The sequence below is a fragment of the Eupeodes corollae genome, chromosome 1, assembly GCF_945859685.1.
Source record: "Eupeodes corollae chromosome 1, idEupCoro1.1, whole genome shotgun sequence".
Classification (NCBI taxonomy): domain Eukaryota; kingdom Metazoa; phylum Arthropoda; class Insecta; order Diptera; family Syrphidae; genus Eupeodes; species Eupeodes corollae.
The window spans coordinates 104,188,868-104,212,267 of record NC_079147.1 but is presented as its reverse complement, the minus strand read 5'-3'; the positions used below and the strand labels follow the sequence as shown (position 1 = coordinate 104,212,267).

At 36.7% G+C, this 23,400-nt stretch overlaps 1 protein-coding gene and 1 long non-coding RNA gene across 3 annotated transcripts in view; both read left to right on the top strand.

Annotated features, from left to right (window-relative positions):
• Positions 1–662: 662 nt before the first annotated feature.
• Positions 663–23,400, top strand: part of LOC129938465 (mitogen-activated protein kinase p38b-like) — a 41,528-nt gene continuing 18,790 nt past the window's right edge. Inside the window, exon 1 of one of the 2 annotated variants that reach the window (XM_056046053.1) lies at positions 663–998. In XM_056046053.1, coding sequence (XP_055902028.1) covers positions 895–998 — 104 coding nt within the window. In that variant the 5' untranslated portion in view covers positions 663–894. The remainder of the gene's footprint in view (positions 999–23,400) is intronic. The other variant, XM_056046052.1, reaches the window with a different exon arrangement.
• Positions 12,089–12,896, top strand: LOC129938466 (uncharacterized). The gene is made up of 3 exons (XR_008780466.1): positions 12,089–12,215; positions 12,343–12,453; positions 12,520–12,896. It is a non-coding gene; the product is annotated as an uncharacterized LOC129938466 (long non-coding RNA).

Sequence of the window (23,400 nt, the reverse complement as noted above, 5' to 3'; positions counted from 1 at the left end):
CGAAGAAGCCCTATAAGGTGTTCACTTAGTAGTTCAACCTTACTGGAACAGTAGACGCCACCGTTGATTCCATCTCGAGAATTCGTCCACTGCCGTCTAAAGAGGTGCCTTAGTGGAAACCCCTCTCCCCCTTCTCTCGTTTGCTGTCCCCAACAGCTTTCCACTTATTGGGTTAGAACCCAATCTCCAGTTGAGGTACTAGGCACCCGATGTTCACCGCTGGGAGATGAGAGTAGGAGTTGATAGACAGAGGTGGGTTTTGAGAAAAACCTGTAGACGCTTGTGTTCTCTTGAATGCACATGGTTACCATTTGAATTTATGTTCGCAAATTAGAATGTAGGAGATATTGAAGGCTAATTACTAAAAGACGTATTTATTTTGGTTATTAGTATACACGGAAATTAACTCGCTGTTAAAATTTAACCCGACAATACCTAAACGTGTGTTTAGCGATTTATTATTAATAAGGCCCAGAATATCAATGAGCACCAACTTAAATCAAATGTCGAAATTAAATATCATCGAAATCCCATCACTACGCTATATTCGAAACCAAATTCTATGTTTTCCCACCCTGTACAACAACCATTTTCGAAATGTCACCTCACCTGTCACTGTCAAATTCTGACTGATTCGGTTGCAGTTCATTCGTTTCACTCGTTGTCGTTCATTTTCAGAAATACAGGCAGTTTTCCAACTTAAATAAACTGTGCGGGCGGACCGCGGACGTGTTTCTAAAATCAAATAAGAAAAAAAGAAATCTTTAAAAATAAGAACTAAACTTTATCTCCTCGCGGAACAAATAAAATCCTGTGTTTTATTACAAATCAAAACAATCCCCAAAAATAAAGACAAAAAGTTAAAATAAAAGAAAAAAAAAATACAAAAACAAAATGGGAACATTCTATAAAATCGACATTAATCGCACGGAATGGGAAATCCCAGAAAGATACCAACAACTCCAACCAGTAGGTTCCGGGGCCTACGGACAAGTTTGGTGAGAAAATCTTTTACTTAATTACTCGAAATATTGAAAACAATTAATAATTACGCTTTTGTTTGACAATGTCTCATTTAATTGGCAATATTTTTGTTCCCAACAATAGACTGCGTCAATCAAAAGTCGTTTTATTTCTTTAGTTTTCTCGTCTTGGTGTCGTCTTTTCTCTGCGGCTCGCTTGTCGTTGGTTGTTGGCCTTTGCATGCATTTTGATATTTTGAAAAGTTTATAAATAGATTGATAAATTCTTGGAAGAAGAAATTTTTAAAAAAACATTTCCTCGACTTTCTCAGACCATTAGCCTATAATTTATAGGTTTTTTTCAATCTTACTCGTTTGAATAATTTGCATAACTTGAATTCAAAGCTACACACACCTTTTCGAAGCCCACCACAACAGAATGCTATAAATTGAAATTGAAAAATATAAAACTAAGCTGCTTAGCAGACAGCAGCGGCGGCAGCAGTACGGTCTTGGTGCCTTCTATAGCCTCTGCTCTTTCTCAGTCAGTCTCTCGAGTCGGATTCGATGTCGGTGTCAGGGTTTAGGGGGTCTTTCGTCTTTGGTTCGTTCGTATCACGTAAGAACGAACCTAAGCACTGCGATTGATTTGGTATTTTTCATTTTGTCGTGTTCACATCGAGGTGTAAAGAAAAAATAGAAATGACTTTTCACCTTCAATAATTTTTGTATCGTTTCATTCTTCTGCCTCCGCCCACTCACTTTCTCATGCTGCTGCTGTTGCCGCTGTGGCTGAAGTGAACCTTGAAAGCTTTGATTTTTCTATTATTTGAATCATTCCAATTCAATCCAATTGGTAGGACATTTCCCAGCCCCAGCCCAAGCTCGATGTCAGTCATAACCGACTTATATAACGCTGTTTCGATGATTTTCTTGTAGTTAGTTGGAATCTCGGTCGTAATCGTGCTGCGGGCCCGAGAAAGCGAAATGGGGAAGAGGGTAATCTACGATAAGCTGATAACAAGCAGAAACACTTCAACAACACGTCGTCGAAAAGCACAACACAACACCACACACTCGAGTAGAGTATCTACTTTTTCTTTCTTCTGTTTTTGTTGTGGCCAACATTGTGAGTCGGATTCGTCATATTCGTAGGAAACTTGATGAAAAATCTATTTATTTTCTTTTCCTTCGTGCTTCTATGGGGTTTGCTTTCGAGTGTTGAGTATTACTATGCTTTATTGCCTCTTTATGTCCTCCTCCTGGCGGGCGGCAGGTGGGATTATATAAACAAATAGTGTGTTTGTACGTTGCGGCGTGGCATGGCGGCGGCGCACAGTGGGACGACTCATAGCAATAAATAAAAAAATAAAATGTTATAGCGGTACTTTTGAGTGATTGGTAAGTCATCACAAATATTTATAGGTTCTAACTGCATCAAAATTTTTTGCATTGACCAATTAGTGCAAAAGTTATACGGAGACAAAGAAGGTCAAGTTTATTTTTTTTTTGTGGTGAAAAAATCAAGTGGTTTAAAATTCAATTTTGTTTTGCTCGTAACATTTTTTGTGCGCTGATAAATTAATTCAATTATGGATAAAAACACTGTTCAAGGTATTTTAATTAATATTAAACAAAAGAAACATCTTTTATTTTTGTTCTATTTTTTTTATTCGTAATTTTCCAAGTGAGGGTGGAAGTTAAAAAAATAAAAATAAAAAATGACTTTGAGTAAGCTTTTCTTTTTTAGGCCTAAAAGGCCCTCTGAGGTTTTTATGGTTTTGTACTCAGTAAAGTGTCCTTTAAGTGAATCAAGAAAAAAATCTTGCTACAATTTTGCTCCAAGTACTTAAAATCACGTTTTTTAGGTTCAACTCCCTGTATCAAAAATGCTGACATTTTTGAAACGTGGCTGGATAGTGATAGAACCAGGAAATTTGACAATGTTTGTCAACAAATTCAGAAACTTCTTGGCTTAAAAGAGCCAATGGAAGAGTTGGACAAGCAAATTAAGGAAGTTGCTAAATTTTATTGCCTCAAGGTAAAGCAGAAGTGGGAGCAGTCTTGTAGAAGACTTAATCGGTTCATGACCGCTAATGAAACATGGCTTAATTCCAATCTGAGTTTACCTAAAGCTTTACTTGATTGCGTAAGTGATAAAATCCTATTTGAACCAATAATTTTTTTAACACTTTACCTTCATATCCCAAAAAATTATAGTGTAATCCAAACATGCCAAGTACGAGCAAGGGAAGGCCAAGAAAAAGTTTTGAAGAGTGTACTGATCGCACTAAAAAACGTCGTGTTCAAGAACTTGTGTCGCAAACCTCTCCAGAGGAGTTGGAGTATGCGGCAAAGTTGACTGGTCGTGCTTCAGGTTCCCCTCGCAAGAATAATAAGACCCTAACTCTTCAACAAGCCTTGGCCTTATACTTAGACTTGGGTTTATCTAAAAGAAAATATTCTTTACTTCGTTCCGTTGTAAACAGTTTATATAAAGATTGTTTTCCAAGCTATTATAATTTGCAAACATATAAGTCAGAAATATTGCCAGAAGTTTCTGTTGTTTCTGAATCCACTTGACTAGACTTGATCACACTAGAAAAACGAAGAGAAATCATACAATGAGTGATTTAATTAATCATTTACTGATTTCATCTGATCCGCAGCTTTCGAATTTGCGGTCAAAAAATTGCAATATATCAAAATATGACCAAGATATGTTCCCATATTTATCATTAGATGAAACAAATATAAGTTTTCTCGATGAATCTAACCCGGAAGACTTAAATTATATATCCGAAACCGACACCGAATAATAAGTATAGTATATATGTATATAATAAGTTTAGAAATATTTTTTTTTTATTTTCGTATTCAAATGAAATTGTTATTTATTGTTCCATTCAAGAAATTTAATTATTTGTTATTAAAAGAAAAGATAAAATTAATAATAAAATGAAAATCCTAAAAAAAAGTTCGCTGCTCAACTCTTTTGATGAAATTAACTTTAATTTCATTGCTAAAACTTTTCCATTTACTTGGTTTTCATGTTTAATTCATAGATTTAGGTCTAAAAAGACGTCCCAATGCAACTTTACGTGATTTCAATAACTTAAACAAAAGATATGATTTTTGCCGATTTCCCCATACATTCGTCCCACTGTGCGGCGTGGTGTACACCTGGTTCGGGGGACTTAGTTGTCCTTTCGATTTCGACCTTGATCAAAGATTATTATTTTTCTTTCTGGTGTGGCATTGGCGGTGGTGGTCTCGCGCGTCGTTGTGCTTTGGAAGCATTTTGTTTTTATTTTTATTTTTAATTTCTTTTTTATTAGCATGTTCGTGTTACAAACGAGCGGTGAAATAAATATTGCACCAAATTTAAAGCCAAAGAGTTTTGTTGGCGAAGTAGAACAGAAATAGAATTGAAAATGTTTACTGATCTTGTTTACTGGATTGTTATGTACACAAAAATGTGAACACTGTACACGAGTACAGTCGCAGACAGAAAAATAACAGAGTTATCGTTCATTCAGCTAAAGTCTTATTGTTTTTTTTCTGTTATTTATAATTTTTGAGTTCAAAGATATTCGAAATGTGTAAGCTTCTATTAGAATATGATTCGAATGGTTGAAGGATTTGAAGTCAATTAGATTTTAAATGAAAATGTGCTAGAGGCTAATGAGGCGCGCAGGGGACCATACTATGGAAATAGGCTAGTAGTAGATATTCTATAAACATTGATAATAATTAAAACGTGATTATTTAAACTGGTACTAAACCTGTTGGTATACAAAACAAGCTGCAAATTCGAAATAAACAGTAATTAAGATATGATTTACATATTAATTGAACTACATTTTAACCTCAGTTGAATATGTTATGAATATCGTGTAATGTTAGAAACTTTACGATTTTTCTTTTGAATGCCTAGAGCATTTTAGATACAGGTTAGGTATGGTTAGGATGAAGTGGCTACAAGGGATAGAGTAAGACATACTTTTTTGTAATAAGCACTGACACAGTGTGATCACTAGGAAAGGGAGAGTTGTTTTGAAATGAGGTGTCGGTACACATTGGTTTTGAATTCCTCAATATGAGAATGCTTGAGGAAGACAAGGTATGGGGTAAGCCATTCCAAATTCGCGTAGTACGGCTAAAGAACGAATCTCTGTATTTGACAGTACGGAAATTGGATTCGAAGGAATACTGATGAGCATTCCTAAGGACGCATCTTTCATACTTGTTTTATTTATCGCAGCCGAAGAAGAAGAATTCGATGGGCTGTCCGGTAGGTAGGTAGAAATGGCGATCTCAAGGCAACCTAGCCTGAGATCCAATTAGCGCTGAAGTGCGCCGTTTTGATACCAAAAACTCGTTTGACCTTTGATTGAAAGGGATAGATTGATAGAGAAGCTTCATAGCGATTATGTTAAAGCCATTTTGTCGCATTGAGAAAAATGATTAGGTATCTAATCTTTGTCTCAGATAGCTCATCGAGTTCTTGAAAGAATGCTTTTCCAAAGCATTTCATTCTGGTGTTTGCCAAAGCAGGACGTTTGCAGAGGAAATGGATTATCGTTTCACTTTCTCTTTGGTCACTACAGCTACGGCAAAAGGTGTTGTAAGAGATACCCAACTTCTATGTTCTATGAACAGATCGCTAGAAATTGCTTGTCCACTTATACACATAAGAGGAAAGAGGAAACCACAATGGTGGGCCTCAGAGCTTGACTCGCTCAGGAAGGAATGCAGGAGACTTTCCAACCGGGCCAAAGCTGCAAGACTAGCCTCTCATTGGGACGCCTACAAAGAATCCCTAAAAATCTACAAGAAGGCACTAAGGAAATCCAAGCGATCTTCTTGGCGATCCTTCTGTGGCATGATAGAAGAAACTTCTGAAGCCTCTAGGTTACGGAAAATTCTTTCAACTTATCCAGCTATGCCAAGCTGCTTGAAAAATTCAGACGGCTCCTGGACTAATTCAAGTAATGAATCGCTGAACCTACTATTGGACACTCACTTTCCTGGTAGTTCTCTTACCGAAACTTGCAATAGTTTTATACGTTCAAGTTCAAATACAACATATCCACAAGGTCTAATCACAAAGGATAAACCAGCTTCAAACCATTTAAAGCTGCAGGACCAGATGGTATAATACCAGTCGAATTACAAAAGGCCTATAAGTGTATCATCATTCTTTCTTAAGACCCTGGAAAGATTGATTGATATCCATTTAAGGGCACGTATCGATACAAGACTTCTGTCTTCGTCTCAACATGCCTACTGTAAAGGTAAATCGGTGGAAACAGCGTTACACACTTTAGTACGCACCATCGAATATTCCCTCCATCATAAAGAGTTCACTTTGGTTGCTTTCCTTGACATCGAAGGTGCCTTTAACAACGTGGACACATCTGCACTGACATCTCTAAATGTAGAGAGTTCGCTTCGGGAGTTAATTCATTTAATGCTTACTAGCAGAATAATTAACTCAAAACTGGGCAACTCTTCTTGCAGACGATTCGTTAGTAGAGGGACACCGCAAGGTGGTGTTCTATCCCCTCTTCTCTGGAACCTAGTGGTGAATGAGATCCTAACTAGTCTGGATGCGGAGGGTTTCAGAGTGATAGCTTATGCAGACGACGTTGCTATAGCAGTTTCAGGAAAGCATCTTAATATCCTAAAAGAACTCTTACAAAATGCCTTAGACAGACTAATACTTTGGGCTGATCGGTGTGGACTGGGTGTTAACACACACAAAACCGATCTGGTCTTATTTTCGAGGAGATACAAAATTCCATTTGTCAACCCTCCTTATATTAAAGGAATCCAATTAAAATTCTCAGACGAGGCTAAATACCTAGGTCTTGTCTTAGACAAAAAACTAAATTGGAAACCCAACGTACAGGAAAGAGTCAAAAAAGCTACTGTAACTCTCTTTTCTTGCAAAAAAGCTATTGGTAATAAATGGGGTTTACAGCCCAGAATCACGCATTGCCTATACACATCGGTAATCAGACCGATTTTAACCGTCTGCAGCACTGGACACCTTGCTCTACCTTACACCTCTTGACATATTTAGCAAACAAATAGCTGCAAGCTCTTCTATTCGCCTCAAAGCTTCGTGGCAGTGGACTAAGAACAACATTGACAGATGGGTCAAAAACCAAAGAAGAGGTTGGTGGAGGTGTGTACTCTGAACGACTGAAATTAAGTCTCTCATTCCGCCTTCCCAATCATTGTAGCGTGTTCCAGGCGGATCTTTTGGCGACAAAAGAAGTCTTGTCTTGGCTCAAAGAAAACGTGATATCAACATCTCATATACGTATTTTCTATGACAGCCAGGCCGCTATCAAATCTCTGGACTCTTTCTCTACAAACTCTATAACAGTCCATAACTGTCGATCATCTCTAATGGAGAAGGCGCAACAGTTTATTATTCACCTTTGCTGGGTGCCGGGCCATAGAGACATTCCAGGTAACTGTAAGGCAGATGAACTTGCCAGGAACGGTACAGTACTGCCCATCCTACCACGTTTGGCAAGTACTGGCATACCAATCGCTACTTGTAAACTGCTACTAATGCAAGACGCTGCGAGGAGGGCAGGCACCAGGTGGACCAACATCACCACGTGTCAAGCCACAAAAAACATCTGGCCAACACTGGATTTAAAACGTTCAAGGTGCTTGCTCTCTCTAAGCAGATCGCATATAAGCTCGATAATAGGTGTCATAACCGGACACTGTCTAATAGGAAAGCACGCCACGAGACTAGGCGTATTCTCAAATGACTTTTGCAGAAGCTGTATGGACGAGGAAGAGGAAGAAACGGTTCTTCATCTTCTCAAAACGCAAGAATTACCTAGGAGAATTCTTCTTTAACGATCTAAACGATCTAAATCATATCGGTATAATCAGCATCTCACGTTTCGTAAGGGACTCTAAGTGGTTCCATTGAGCTTAGGAGAAAGCCTCAAGATTCATGTGGTATCACAATGGGCCATTAAACTGGCCTAAGTGTGTCCGTTTCCATCTTGGACAGCCACTATAACCTAACCTAACCTATACCCAACTTCTCTGCATGAACTCCTATAGGCCAATGTCCGGTACAAACCACAACAATCCCGGCTATGTCTTGCCTTGGCCTGCATAGGAGATCGTTTGTACGGGTTTTGTTATAGTTGGGCCATATCTTCCTAGACATAATGCAGTTGGGTAAATTGCTCCACCTTCGGTTTGATTCAGTTTGGAAGATAGAAAAGATTTTACTCTTCATAGCACCAAGAGGAACGTTAACCATTTCCGCAAGTGAGCTATGAAAGGCCGATCCTTGCCTGGCTAGCTCGTCAGCCCGTCCATTTCCCACAATACCACTATGACCCGGAACCCAGATCAGGGTGACACCGAGGTTAATATTCAGGTTCGCAAGCTCATCGCGACATTGCTGGACCAATTTCGATGAGGATATGGCCGAGTTAATGGCTTTGACAGCAGCCTGACTGTCTGCAAAGATAGCCACATTTCGGTTTTGGTTTGGGTTTTGTTTAAGTATCTTACATGCCTCCCTTATTGCCAGCAGTTCAGCCTGATAAACGCTAGCAAAGTCAGGAAGCCTAAAGGATTTGGCTACATTTAGGGACTCAGAAAAGATCCCAGAACCAACTCCGTACTCCATCTTTGAGCCGTCAGTAAAGATGGTTGTGTCGAAACCTATCGACACGATGTCATCCTTCCAATCTTCTCTGGATGGGAAAATAATCTTAAAACCCTTACTAAGGCTCAAAGTAGGAGTGCAGTAGTCAGTGTCTACCGAGATAATATCTGAGGGAATCAATTTCGTTGTGTTGCTGTGACCATAAGGTTTTGACAACCAGTTGTTCAATGTATGTATTTAATAAAAAGGTCGATTGGTAGAAGATCCAAAATAACGTTTAAGGCGTCCGTTGTACGCATAGCCCCTATGGTGCCCACGCAAGCTGTTCTCTGAACCTTCTTTAGCTTATCAATATTATAGGCTTTGCTAAGAGCATGCCACCACACAATCAACCCCTATGTTAATATTGGACGTACTACGGCTGTGTACGTCCATAAAATCATCTTGGACTGAAGTTCCCACTTTTTGCCGAAAGTTTTGCTGCAGGCGTAGAAGGCAACACAGGCCTTCTTAACCTGTACTTCAATATTTAGTTTCCAGTTTAGTTTAGGGTCGAGTATAACTCCCAAATATTTGGCACTGGAAGACAATGATATGATTTGACCTTTGAGTCGAGGTAGCGTGAAGGGCGGTACTTTAGTTTTGGTGGTAAAGAGCAACAGTTCAGTTTTATTTTGGTTAACTCCTAGTCCACAACTAGTGGCCCAGTTGCTAACTTTCTTCAAAGCTGACTCCGTGATTTCACTAATCACAGGGGTGTACTTTTCTGACACCAATAGCACAAAATCATCCGCGTAGGCTACCGCCTTCACTCCACATCTCTCTAATTTAACGAGAATTGTATCCATGACGAGAAGCCATAGAAGAAGCGAAAGAACACCACCCTGGGGTGTTCCCCTACTCACCTGTTTTGTTGCTATTGTATTGCCTAGAGAGGCTCGAATCTTCCTACCACTGAGCATGGAAATAATCCATTCTCGAATGAAGTCTTCTACACCGAACTTAACGAGTGATTCTTCTATGGATTCTGTAAGGACGTTGTTAAAAGCACCTTCTATATCTAGGAAGGTGGGAATAGTAAATTCTTTATAATGGATTGTTTGTTCTACAGTACGCACTACCTCATGGAGGGCAGTATCCGTAGATTTGCCCTTAAGATAAACATGCTGAGGGCTTTCGAGAGGTCGTCCAACTAGGATTTCTCTAATATGGTAATCAGGAATGCCGTCCAAGGTTTTAAGCTAAAAAGATGTTAAGCTTATTGGTCTGAAATCCTTCGCGGATTCGTGACCTCGCCTACCCACTTTCGGGATAAAAACTACTTTGACCTGTCTCCACGACATGGACACATGTTTGAGAAGGAGACATCCTTTGAAAATTTGTTCCAGCCATGGAGCTGCCACATCATGCAACTTTTGAAGCATAACTGGCAGTATGCCATCCATGCCTGGGGATTTATATGGACAAAAAGTATTGATGGCCCACAAAATATTTTCCCTGGTTAACGGAATTGACTTGCTCCACATGAGCTACGTTTAGCTCTGTGGTTTCAAGCAGTTCGGGGTTATCACTCTCACAACCCGGAAAGTGTGTCTTCATCAGTAGCTCAAGAGATTCGGCTGCAGAGGCTGTCCAGGTTTCATCAGGCTGAGCCTTGCGGAGTCCTTTATGTCTATTGATTGACAGTATTCTCTCCAGCCTTGTTTTTTGGCTGATGACGGCTAGCTTGTAAATTTTAAGAGAGTTTTTATACGGTTGGTAAAACTTATGTTTGTAGCAAAAATTGAAAATTGTACAGTTCTTCATTCGACCAAGAAGGAAGGGTCTTACGGCTTTATTTAACTGGGCAATAGACTCTAAAAGCTATAAAGATTTTCACCTTTGATTCAAGGTCTACTATCAATTCTGTGAATTTCTTCCAGTCAGTTCTTTTGGGATTTCTATAAGGCGGAGGGTTTTTCGACTCGAAATTAATTTGAAAATCCACTTGTGATCCCCTCTCTAAGAAAAACTCTCAGATTATCTGAAGCACACTTAGAGTGCTTCAGATTAATCTGGATGACTATCAGCGCGTTTTTAATTATTTTGAGCTGCAGAGCTGGGGTCCGGCAACTCACTGGGAGCCTCGACTCCTCTAACAACATCGCCAACCTCGACGTTGTCAGCTTTGTCGGTGTCTGTTCCCCGACTCTGCAGAATTTTAATTTTGGCATTCCTTATGCCGAAACTGAGTTTGTACTCGGCCTTTTCGAGAGCACCTAGACTCTCCTCGCTAATCCTCAGAAGGTAAGAGGCGCTGGTCTTCTGCGGTTCTTCTGCCTTAAGTACAGCCCAATCGTGCATGGGGACCAGCTGATTTTGCTTCTGAAGACCGCGGATCAGATCCTGTCCGCTTGGCTTTATGCTCGTGAGCTGCAACCAAATGCGAGCCTTCGGTTGTCTAAGGATTCAGCAGACCTTTGCTGTTTGTGGAGAGCTCATCCACAACTGCTACGTGGAGGTCATCCCTGACAACCTCACTAAGAGTACGCAGTTGCGCTGCTCCAGAAGATGGTGCTTTCACTGGCTTTGTCCGGTCGTCAAACTTGCTCTTTTTCTGAGACGTGCAGATTTCTACCTGAGATCTGTTTCGCTTAACGGCCTTTTCTCGGCTGGCCAGAAGGTTGTTGTATTCATCAACAACTTTCTGTTACTTTATTTTATCTTTGGCGTCCCTCTCATGAATCACTCCGGTCTCTTCATTTTTGGCAATCTTGGCAAGAATGTGAGAGGCCGTTTTGAAGCGGTTTGTGAGAAGATCGCCTTCTGATGGTTTTTTGGTTCCTCGAGTTGCACTGCTACTCGAGGGTTTCGGTTTTGTATACGGTTTAGGAAGTATATGTGTGCTATGAATAGCACTGCCTATACTTTCTGTGGTTTTGGGTTGCTCACAAGTGCTGGAACTACCAGCGCTAAATGAGCTAACCTTCAAGGTCTCCTGGCTGGAGGACAAGCTAACACCACCACTGAAATTAGGGACCCCGTATCTATGGTCAAATTGCATTGCTTATGGTTGCTACTATTAAAGAGTAGGAAATTTCAGCAATTCAACCTGACCTTAGCTGATCTCCATCTTGACAACGTGCAAGACAACTGTGGTGATCATTACCGCCCGGCACCCACTAGGAGGGTTTGAAACAAGGATTTTTGCCAGGCTTTTGAACTGTAAACCCTCACAATAAAACCAAATTTAAAATCTCATTATATGTACATAGAAATTACGTTGAATTAAATTTATATTTCTTATTTTGTTTTGTATAAATTACGATAAACACTATTCGTAGTTTTTCATCACGTTTTAACTGATTGTATGCATATTGTAAATTCCCATCTACAATCTTGGTACGTGTTATTAATTCAAATTATTTTTCACAGAATTGATTGTTTCTTCATTATTATTTATTTCAACCCAGACAAATTTGGATGTTCCAATGTTTGATCTGTAAAGACTGCAAAGTTACAATTATTCTATTTGCAAAAATTAATAAATCATAAGAGAACTCTGCCTGCAGTGATAAAATATTAGAATCGCAATAACTGTCTACTTTGACAAAGTAAGTCAGTGTCAAGTTTTTTTTCTTTGCTCTTCAAACACTAGATAACACCTTCTATTGTAAGAAGCATTAAAATCCCACAATATTTCATATTTACTTATAATAGCGTGTTTTTGTTTGTGTATAGGGTTATAATTATTTACCCCAAGAAGGTTCCTTGCCTCAGACATTGAAAAAGCAAAACGAATTATATAAAAGGTGCTACTCACGAAATGTTGCATGTCATTGAAACGATTTTGTATGTTGCCAATTGGTGAGAATATCAATATACGACTAAGTTTATATTTTTGTACCTTTATTTCAGATGAGTGAAAGTTCTAGCTTCAAAACTATGTAAGTGAAGTCAGCAGAAAGGTATTATGGTGATTTTGTTTTCTTTCTTTTTTTCTGTCCAAATTGTGCCAATAAGGGTGTGAATTCAGCACGCGATATTGAAAATTGAGCAAGTTGGGGGGAAAAAACGAAAGTAATATGGATTCGAAAATATTAAGAACACGGGTAACATTGAAAAAGAACAATTGAATCCTTGCTTGTCATGTGTGCAATGTTCTATATGATAAATAAATACGACAAAAGTAATGAATAATTAATTCCACAACCTTGAAGAACAATTGAATTTACCTAAGTGATGTAAATACGTTCATTTTTTGTAATTTACTAGTACATATAACCTAATCTAGTCATAAATATTAACACAATGTGAATGAAAGAAAGAAAAGAAATTTTGGAAAGTAATTTCTTTCGCACTCTTACTCTTGTTAGAGTACTTTAAGATCTTGATATTTACAGGTCCATTGTCCCGGTCCAAAATCCCTTTTATTGTTCTGAAAAGGTGTTTTTTAACGCTGCTGCAGAACCACTGCGTGAGCTTTTCCATCACTCCAACTCTTAAGGGCCGAGTAGATGAAAAACAGCATTTGTTGACTTACTTGCTTAATTTGGTCTCGCAACAGTCTTGTGTAAAGAGGTTCTTACCTTGAAAACAAAAATTTTGAAACAAAATGATAAGCCCTGGTTTACAAATAATATAAGATCGTTAATGCAAAAACGGGATCATGTATTTAATAATTGGAAGCGGTATCGATTGCCCGAGTTACGACTCGCATTTTGTTCTCTTCGGAACAGAGTTATTGCAGAAATTCGTACAGTTAAATCTCAAATTTTCTCTAAGCATTTAAATGTTTCACTGAATGGGCGACAACTATGGAGAAACTTGCGAAACGTTGGCATTGGAAAGTTGAGAAATGCGACTGCTGTAGGTCTTGATGTAAACACACTTAACGAAGCATTTGCCTCACGACCGTCACTTTCGCCTTTGCCAATCACTTCTGGGGGTGTCTCGTTTGCGGAAGACTCAGATCATCCTGGTTTCGGTTTTCGAGCAGTAGATTCTACTGATGTTGTAGAAAGCTTACTCTCAATCAAGTCTAATGCTATTGGTCTGGACGGAAATTTATAAAAATGATTCTGCCATTTTTGCTGCCCTACATCACGTTTACATTTAACTCCATTTAAATGTCTGGAGTTTATCCTGACATTTGGAAGGTGGAAAAAATCTTACCACTTCCTAAAAATGCTAAAGGAACCGAATTCAGACCTATTTCAATTCTTTCTTATTTATCTAAAGTTTTTGAGAAAATTTTGCAGAAACAAATCAACGCTTTTCCTACGACTAACTCCATGCTTACCTCGCAACAATCTGGTTTCCGCAAAAAGCACAGTTGTATAACTGCGCTTTTGAACGTAACTGAAGACATAAGGCAATCGTTGGATAAGGATGATGTAACTTTTTTGGTTTTACTTGATTTCTCCAAGGCATTTGACACAGTTAATCATGTCATACTTTGTAACAAGCTTATGCAGCAGTTTAATTTTTCAACAGGCGCCACAAAGCTCATATATTCATATTTAAACAATAGAAAGCAAGCAGTCCAAGCTGGTGACAGTTTGTCCAATTTTCTACCAACGTTATCGGGCGTTCCTCAAGGATCGATAGTGGGTCCTTTACTATTCTCAATGTATGTAAATGAACTACCATCTTTGATCGATAATAGTTCCTGCCACTTGTATGCCGATGACGTCCAACTATATCTAAGCTGCCCTCTCGGACTTATTGACAATGGAGTCTCCAATGTCAATGAGGACCTTGAGAAAATTTTAAATTGGTCCCATTTAAATGGTCTTTTTTTGAATCCGAAGAAATCTAAATGCTTAGTTATCTCAAGAAAGAACTTAGATCTTATTTACTTTCCTCAAATTATGTTAAGTAATGGTCCAATCGAATACGTACAGACTGCAAAGAACCTTGGCGTTACATTTAATCGATATTTGACTTGGGACGATCACATAAACGGACTTGTCGGCAAAATGTATGGTGCTCTACGTACACTTTGGGTAACCCAGTATTTTACGCCAGTAAAAACACGAATACTGCTAGCAAAGACCTTGCTTATACCTATTTTGATTTATGGATGTGAGTTATATTGCAACTGTAGATATGATAGTAAACGCAAACTTAATACTGCTTTTAATAATATCGTTCGCTATGCTTTTGGTTTACGTAGGTATGACAGAATATCTAATTATTCTTCCCTGTTATTAAATATGCCCTTGGAAAATTATGTAAAACTTCGTTGTTTAATCCTCCTCTCCGATATATTGCACACACAACAACCACATTATTGTTTCCCCACCTCTAACAGGACTCGTCAACTAGTTCACCCTCGCTATACATGCTTAACTTCTGAGCGTCAATTTTTTGTAAATTCAGTTCACCTCTGGAACTCCCTTCCACGCTTTATTAAAGAAAATCAAAACACAACAAGACTTAAAAAGGACTTAATAAATTACTTTTCAATTTAAAATTATATTACATACTTACATAGACCGTATAGAAAGTTATTAAACTTTTCATATGATAATAATAATCATAATATAAATAATTGAAATGTCATTTAATTATAATAATTACATTGTCATTCTCATTTATAAGCTTGTTACTACCTTATAAGATATTGTATCTTACAGTTACTAAGCGTTCAAAATAAAATAAATAAAATAAATAAATAAATAATAAATACCCAACAAATTTCTCCATCTAGCTCCTTGACCTGCGGCCTTCCTCTATTGCGCTGTCTTTTGGTCTTAGATTCGAAAACTCTTCATGCGCTTCAAGTGGCCCAGCCATCTCAGTTGTTGGACTTTTATTCTTCTTGCTAATTCTACGTCGCGAATAACTTTTTTCTAGAAACGACCCAAAGTCCTTTATCCGTTTTTGTCATATTATAAGCTTTTACACCGTATAGAAGGTCAAGGAATATAACGGTCTTATATAAAGACACTCTGGTTGCTCTAGATTGCTTTATTAGCCCAAAGAAACAGCACACGTTTAGCAACAGTAATTCTTCGTTTGATCTGAGCGTTGGTGTTATTTTCTGCATTCATTAAAAGCCCAATTAGACAAAAAAAAGCCCCATTAACATGATGCCGAGTTTTTTACGTTAATTTGTATGTCAACGGTTACTTCAATGTCATCAGAATATACTAGTAATTGCACAGACTTTTGAAAGATAGTCCCTCTAGTGTTGATCGATTGTGGACTGTCCTGGTCTTAAACCACACTGAAAAGGACCTTACCAGGTTGTTGACGATGAGGTTTAAACGTTCGCATATTACGGCAGAGGAGATTTTTAAAGCGTTTTTTCAGTATCGGGACAACAATACAACCATATTTTACAGATAACTTATTGCATGCTACTAACCAAGTTATCGGTATTCAAGACATTTAGGTTAGGTTATAGTGGCTGTCCAAGATGGAAACGGACACACTTAGGCCAGTTTAATGGCCCATTGTGATACCACATGAATCTTGTGGCTTCCTCCTAAGCTCAATGGAACCAGTTTGAGTCTCTTACGAAACGTGAGAGGCTGATTCTACTGATATGATTTAGATCGTTTAGATCGTTAAAGAAGAATTCTCCTAGGTAATTCTTGCGTTTTCGAGCTAGAGCAGGGCATGTGCAGAGAAGATGAAGAACCGTTTCTTCCTCTTCCTCGTCCATACAGCTTCTGCAAAAGTCATTTGAGAATACGCCTAGTCTCGTGGCGTGCTTTCCTATTAGACAGTGTCCGGTTATGACACCTATTATCGAGCTTATATGCGATCTGCTTAGAGAGAGCAAGCACCTTGAACGTTTTAAATCCAGTGTTGGCCAGATGTTTTTTGTGGCTTGACACGTGGTGACGTTGTTCCACCTGGTGCCTGCCCTCCTCGCAGCGTCTTGCATTAGCAGCAGTTTACAAGTAGCGATTGGTATGCCAGTACTTGCCAAACGTGGTAGGATGAGCTGTACTGTACCGTTCCTGGCGAGTTCATCTGCCTTACAGTTACCTGGAATGTCTCTATGGCCCGGCACCCAGCAAAGGTGAATATTAAACTGTTGCGCCATCTCCATTAGAGATGATCGACAGTTATGGACTGTTATAGAGTTTGTAGAGACAGAGTCCCGAGATTTGATAGCGGCCTGGCTGTCGGAGAAAATACGGATATGAGATGTTGATGTCACGTTTTCTTTAAGCCAAGACAAGACTTCTTTAATCGCCAAAAGTTCCGCCTGGAACACGCTACAATGATTGGGAAGGCGGAATGAGAGACTTAATTTCAGTCGTTCAGAGTACACACCACCACCAACCCCTTCTTTGGTCTTTGAGCCATCTGTGTAAAAGTGGATTGACTCATCCTCTAAGAATGTCCTATTCTCCCAAAAAGATCTGTTAGGTATAGAAATCTGGAAATTCCTATCGAATTGTAGTTGGGGGATGGTGTAGTCTGTGTGCTTTGGAATTGATTCTAAGTACCTTAGAATTACGGAGTGGCCAATGTTGTTGTTAGTCCACTGCGACGAAGCATTGAGGCGGATAGCAGAGCTTGCAGCTATTTGTTTACTAAATATGTCAAGAGGTGTAAGGTAGAGCAAGGTGTCCAGTGCCGCAGACGGGGTCGTGCGAAGCGATCCGCTTATACATAGGCAGGCTGAACGTTGAACTTTATTTAACTTATCCCTGTTTATACCTTTCTCTAAAGCAGTCCACCATACTGCTACACCGTACGTTAAAATCGGTCTGATTACCGATGTGTATTGCCAATGCGTGATTCTGGGTTGTAAACCCCATTTATTACCAATAGCTTTTTTGCAAGAAAAGAGAGCTACAGTAGCTTTTTTGACTCTTTCCTGTACGTTGCGTTTCCAATTTAGTTTTTTGTCTAAGACCTCGTCTGAGAATTTTAATTGGATTCCTTTAAGGGCATGTCGCATGCAAAAAAATTGATTGGTGCTTTGCGCTTAGCTTTGTAGCGTTCACATTTTTTTAAATATTTAAACGAAATAAACGGGTTTTGATTGAAAATATATTGGGCTAAATATGTATAAAGGAATAAAAAATTTAAAAAAATTGTTTGTTCCTTAACAGCACTAGAATCACTAAAAAATCATTAAATTCAGGTAGTTACTTGCGAAAATCAATGGGGCAGTGTGTAAAATATAATTTTTTATTTTTTTTATATTTTTTTCCAAAAAACAATAAATTTTTATAAATAGTATCGATTTTCTTTTTTTTTTAATTTATTTATTTATTCCAAGAAAAATTGTAGAAAACTATGAAAAATAGTGCAAATTTGCGTTGTGGCATAGGTGCAATATTTGATAAAACTTCCAAAGTATAACAGCTAGCTAAGTCAATTTAACTTTTTTTCAAATTCTAAATATATGTTCAGATATTTGCTTTCAAATTTTTTTTTTAAAAAATAGTTATAGTAACTTTTTTAGACAAAAAATCCAAAATGCATTCTTTTTTTTCCAATATTTTTTGCGAATTCATGGGGCGAGCTGATTTTTATTTTTTTAGTTTTAATTTTTTTTTTAAAAAAAAGGACCATATATATTACTCTTACTATCGATTTTGAAAAAAAAAAATATTTGTCGGAACATAATTAAAAATGCATTTCAATATAACAACATTTGTGGTGCAATTGTGAGGGATTGGGAGTTTATATAATTGCAAACTATTTTTTTTATTTTTTTTTGGCATTTTGTTTATTCTATTTAAAAAAGTAAAAAGTTCTTGCGTCTACTGTTTATTTAATTTAATTTTTATAAAAGAGGTCTATTTTGCATTTTTTAACAACAAATTTCTTTGTAAACGCACACAATGAAGTTTTCAGTTCCCAAGAATGCCACTGCATCTCAGCGCTCAAGAAGAGAATTCTTTGCGAAAGAATTTCGCCCGCCCATCCTCTCTCAGATTTTTTTTTTGTTGTTGGTCTCATGGCTCATTTAGTTTTTGTATTCTTTGTTTTGCTTGCGGTATACAATAACAGAAAATACAACAAAAAAAAGACTTTTCTTAGAAATATTTTTTTTTCTAGTATGTGGTATGATGTAAGGTCATGGACTCGTGATTTGGGTGTTACGTAGTCAATCGTATACGCAGAATTTGATTTTTGGTTCAACTTTCGGCAAGTTTTGTGGTTGCACATTGTAGTGTAGGTATAAAGAAGGGTAAAGAGATATTGTAGGTATCGTGAATTCGCTGTCATATATTTTGTTTTCTTGATTTTTTTTGTGTACTATCACTCCTGGGTATTGCATTTTTTTAACTTCCCATACGAAGTTATTATAATGGGTCCGATTTGTCAAATTGAAAATTTTGACATTTTTCGACGTTTCAAGGTCCCTAGAGTCGAAATAAAAGATTTTTAGAAAGATGTCTGTGCGTGCGTGTGTACGTACGTTTGTACGTCCGTACGTCCGTACGTCCGTACGTTCGCTACGTTTTTTCGTCGTCCATAGCTCAAGAACCAGAAGAGATATCGACTTCAAATAAATTTTGCTATACAGATAATAAGGCAGAAAGATGCAGAAAGGGCTAACCTAAATATCTTACGAACCAAAAACGCTAGAGACTTGAATTAAATTTTATATAATATATTGTAACGTGATAGCAACCAAGTATATTTTTTGAAAAAAATCCATTTAACGGTTTTTTTATAAATCAAAAAACTGAAAAAAAAATGTGTCACCTACCAAATTTTACGACTAAAATATGATTTCATCTCCAAAACAATTTTGTGCAACGAAAAATAATGTTTTTGAAATTTGATAAAATTTTGAGAAAAATCGAATTGACAGTTTTTGTGTACAAAATAAAAATCTAAAAAAACTTTACTCAAAGTTGGTAAAAATTGAATATCGATTCAAATATCTTTTCAAAAAGTTGAAATTTAGGCTTCAAACTAATTTTATCTTATAAGAAATATTATTTTGAACATTCAGTCAAATTTTGAACAAAATGAAATTGACAGTTTTTGTACAAAAAATTAAAAACCTAAAAAAAATTTAACAAAAGTTGGTAAAAATTGATTTTCACCTCAAATATCTTTTCAAAAATTTGAAATATTGGATTCAAACTAATTTTATCTTATATGAAATATTGTTTTCAACATTTGATAGAAATGTGAAGAAAATCTCATTGACAGTTTTTTTTTACAAAAAATAAAACTAAAAAAAAAAAAAAAAAACAATACTAAAACTTGGTAAACATTTACTTTCGACTCAAATAGCTTTTCAAAAATTAAAAATATTGGCTTCAAACCTTTTTTTATTTCACAGAAAATATTGTTTTCGATATTTAGTGATTTTTATATAAAAATCCATCAGTCCGTTTTTTCATAAAAATAAAATCTACAAAACTGATAACTTCCCATCCCGTCTGTCAATTTGTCTTGCTTAAAAGTTTGTCTATATGTACTCGTATCAATTTTGACCAAATTTGCGTACTATTTTTTGTAGATTTTATTTTTTATGAAAAAACGGACTGTTGGATTTTTATATAAAAATGAAATGAAAAGAGTTTTGAATCGATATTCAATTTTTACCAACTTTGAGTAAAGTTTTTTAGATTTTTATTTTGTATAAAAAAAAACTGTCAATTCAATTTTCTCAACATTGTTGATAACAATATTTCTTATAAGATAAAAAAAGTTTGATGCCTAAATTTCAACTTTTTGAAAAGATATTTGAATCGATATTCAATTTTTACCAATTTTTGTTAATTTTTTTCGGTTTTTAATTTTTTGTAAACAAACTGTCAATTCGATTTTTCTCAAAATTTTATTAAATGTTGACAACAATATTTTTTGAAAGATAAAAGTAAATTAAAGCCAATATATCAAAGCTTTGAAAAGATATTTGAGTCGAAAGTCAATTTTTACCAACTTTTATTAATTTTTGTTTAGGTTTTTATTTTTTATAAAAAAACTGTCAATTCGATTTTTCTCAAAATTTTATCAGATTTGAAAAACATTATTTTTCGTTGCACAAAATTGTTTTGGAGATGAAATCATATTTTAGTCGTAAAATTTGGTAGGTGAAACATTTTTTTTCAGTTTTTTGATTTATAAAAAAACCGTTAAATGAATTTTTTTCAAAAAAAAAAAACTTGGTTGCTATCACGTTACAATATATTATATAAAATTTAATTCAAGTCTCTAGCGTTCTTGGTTCGTAAGATATTTAGGGTTATCCAAAATTTTCACCTTTTTTTTAAACTGCTATGGTAAAAAAAACACCTACGCAATTTTCTTGAGAGCCCTTTCTGCAGCTTTCTGCCTTATTATCGGTATAACAAAATTTATTTGAAGTCGATATCTCTTCTGGTTCTTGAGCTATGGACGACGAAAAAAACGTCGCGAAAGTTCGGACGTACGAACGTACGTACACACGCACGCACAACCATGTTTCTAAAAACCTTTTATTTTGACTCTAGGGACCTTGAAACCTCGAGAAATGTCAAAATTTTCAATTTGACAAATGAAAATGTCGACCAAAAAAAGAAATTCAAGAAAAAAACATCTCCTTCGATAGCAAAATACCCACTTGCTTTATAAAATTCGAACCATATGCAAAAGACAACAACAAATCTACCTAACTAGACATACCAAAAAAAACCGGTTTATCATGCAACGTTGTTCTATTTCTTATTTCTTTGATTGGCTGCTTGTGCGGAAATATATCCCTCGCTCTGAGAGACAAAAAAGATCAAGAGGCAAATATAGAGTATTTGGAAATTCAAATTTTGAATTTGATAATGAAGAGAGTAACGATATTTCACTAATACATTCAAATTCATTTACATGAGTTCTGAGTTCGCTTCTGCGGGAGACATACCCTTAATGTAAGGAGGGTTGACAAATGGAATTTTGTATCTCCTCGAAAATAAGACCAGATCGGTTTTGTGTGGGTTAACATCCAGTCCACACCGATCAGCCCAGAGTATTAGTCTGTCCAAGGCATTTTGTAAGAGTTCTTTTAGGATATTAAGATGCTTTCCTGAAACTGCTATAGCAACGTCGTCCGCATAGGCTATCACTCTGAAACCCTCCGCATCCAGACTAGTTAGGATTTCATTCACCACTAGGTTCCAGAGGAGAGGGAATAGAACACCACCTTGCGGTGTCCCTCTACTAACGAATCGTCTGCTAGAAGAGTTGCCCAGTTTTGAATTAATTATTCTTCTAGTAAGCATTAAATGAATTAACTCCCGAAGCGAACTCTCTACATTTAGAGATGTCAGTGCAGAAGTGATTGCAGATGTGTCCACACTGTTAAAGGCACCTTCGATGTCAAGGAAAGCAACCATAGTAAACTCTTTATGATAGAGGGAATATTCGATGGTGCGTACTAAAGTGTGTAACGCTGTTTTCACCGATTTACCTTTACAGTAGGCATGTTGAGACGAAGACAGAAGTCTTGTATCGATACGTGCCCTTAAATGGATATCAATCAATCTTTCCAGGGTCTTAAGAAAGAATGATGATAGACTTATAGGTCGTAGATCTTTAGGATTGACTTGGGAGCATTTACCTGCTTTAGGTATAAAAACAACTTTAACTTCTCTCCATGCCGAGGGAACATGGACCAGGTAAAGACAGCTGGTAAAAATTGCCTCAAGGATTGTTGCAATTATATCAGAAGCCTTTTGTAATTCGACTCGTGTTATACCATCTGGTCCTGCAGCTTTAAATGGTTTGAAGCTGTTGAGAGCCCATTGTAGCTTATCCTTTGTGATTAGACCTTGTGGATATGTTGTATTTGAACTTGAACGTATAAAACTGTTGCACGTTTCGGTAAGAGAACTACCAGGAAAGTTAGTGTCCAATAGTAAGTTCAGCGATTCATTACTTGAATTTGTCCAGGAGCCGTCTGTATTTTTCAAGCAGCTTGGCATAGCTGGATTAGTTGAAAGAATTTTTCGTAACCTAGAGGCTTCAGAAGTTTCTTCTATCATGCCACAGAAAGATCGCCAAGAAGATCGCTTGAATTTCCTTAGTGCCTTCTTGTAGATTCTTAGGGATTCTTTGTAAGAGTCCCAATGAGAGGCTAGTCTTGCAGCTTTAGCCCGGTTGAAAAGTTTCCTGCATTTCTTCCTGAGCGAGTCAAGCTCTGAGGCCCACCATTGTGGTTTCCTCTTTCCTCTTATGTTTATAAGTGGACAAGCAATTTCTAGCGATCTGGTCATAGCTGAGGTAAGGTCATTGACTTTGTTGTCAAGTTCGTTAGCGTTAGAGGAAGGACTAGATTCAAGACATTTGCTCCAGCGACTTTTTAGACCTCAATTTAGATATCTCTACTTCTTTTAAGTCGAGAAGAGAGGCTTATTGGCTTTCGTCGTCTATATATGATATAAAAGATTTACAAGCATGGCTTAAAATACGTTTGCCGCTTATATCTACAATAATTACATTAAAATTTATATTTATAAATTTTAAACACAGCAAGAAAATTGAAAATGAAAAAGTGTACGAATATTTTAATATTCAATATAATTTTGCCATATTTTAACAAAATATCATAAGAGTTTAAGACTTTATTTTAATCAAATATAATTAAAACTAATAGAAACTAATATAAATATATTGCAAAAGTTACATTTTTTAAAAAAAGGAAAAAATTTAAACTAGTGTATTTAAATTTAAAACTTGGATGAATTAATCGATTAAAGAGTAATGGTAGGCTAAGGGATTCAATATTAACTGAAAGATGGGCTTTAAGTTTAGCTTAAAGAAAATAATACATTGATTCTAAAGGAGATTTACATACGTATTTCTGTAAGCGATAGCTTCAGTAAC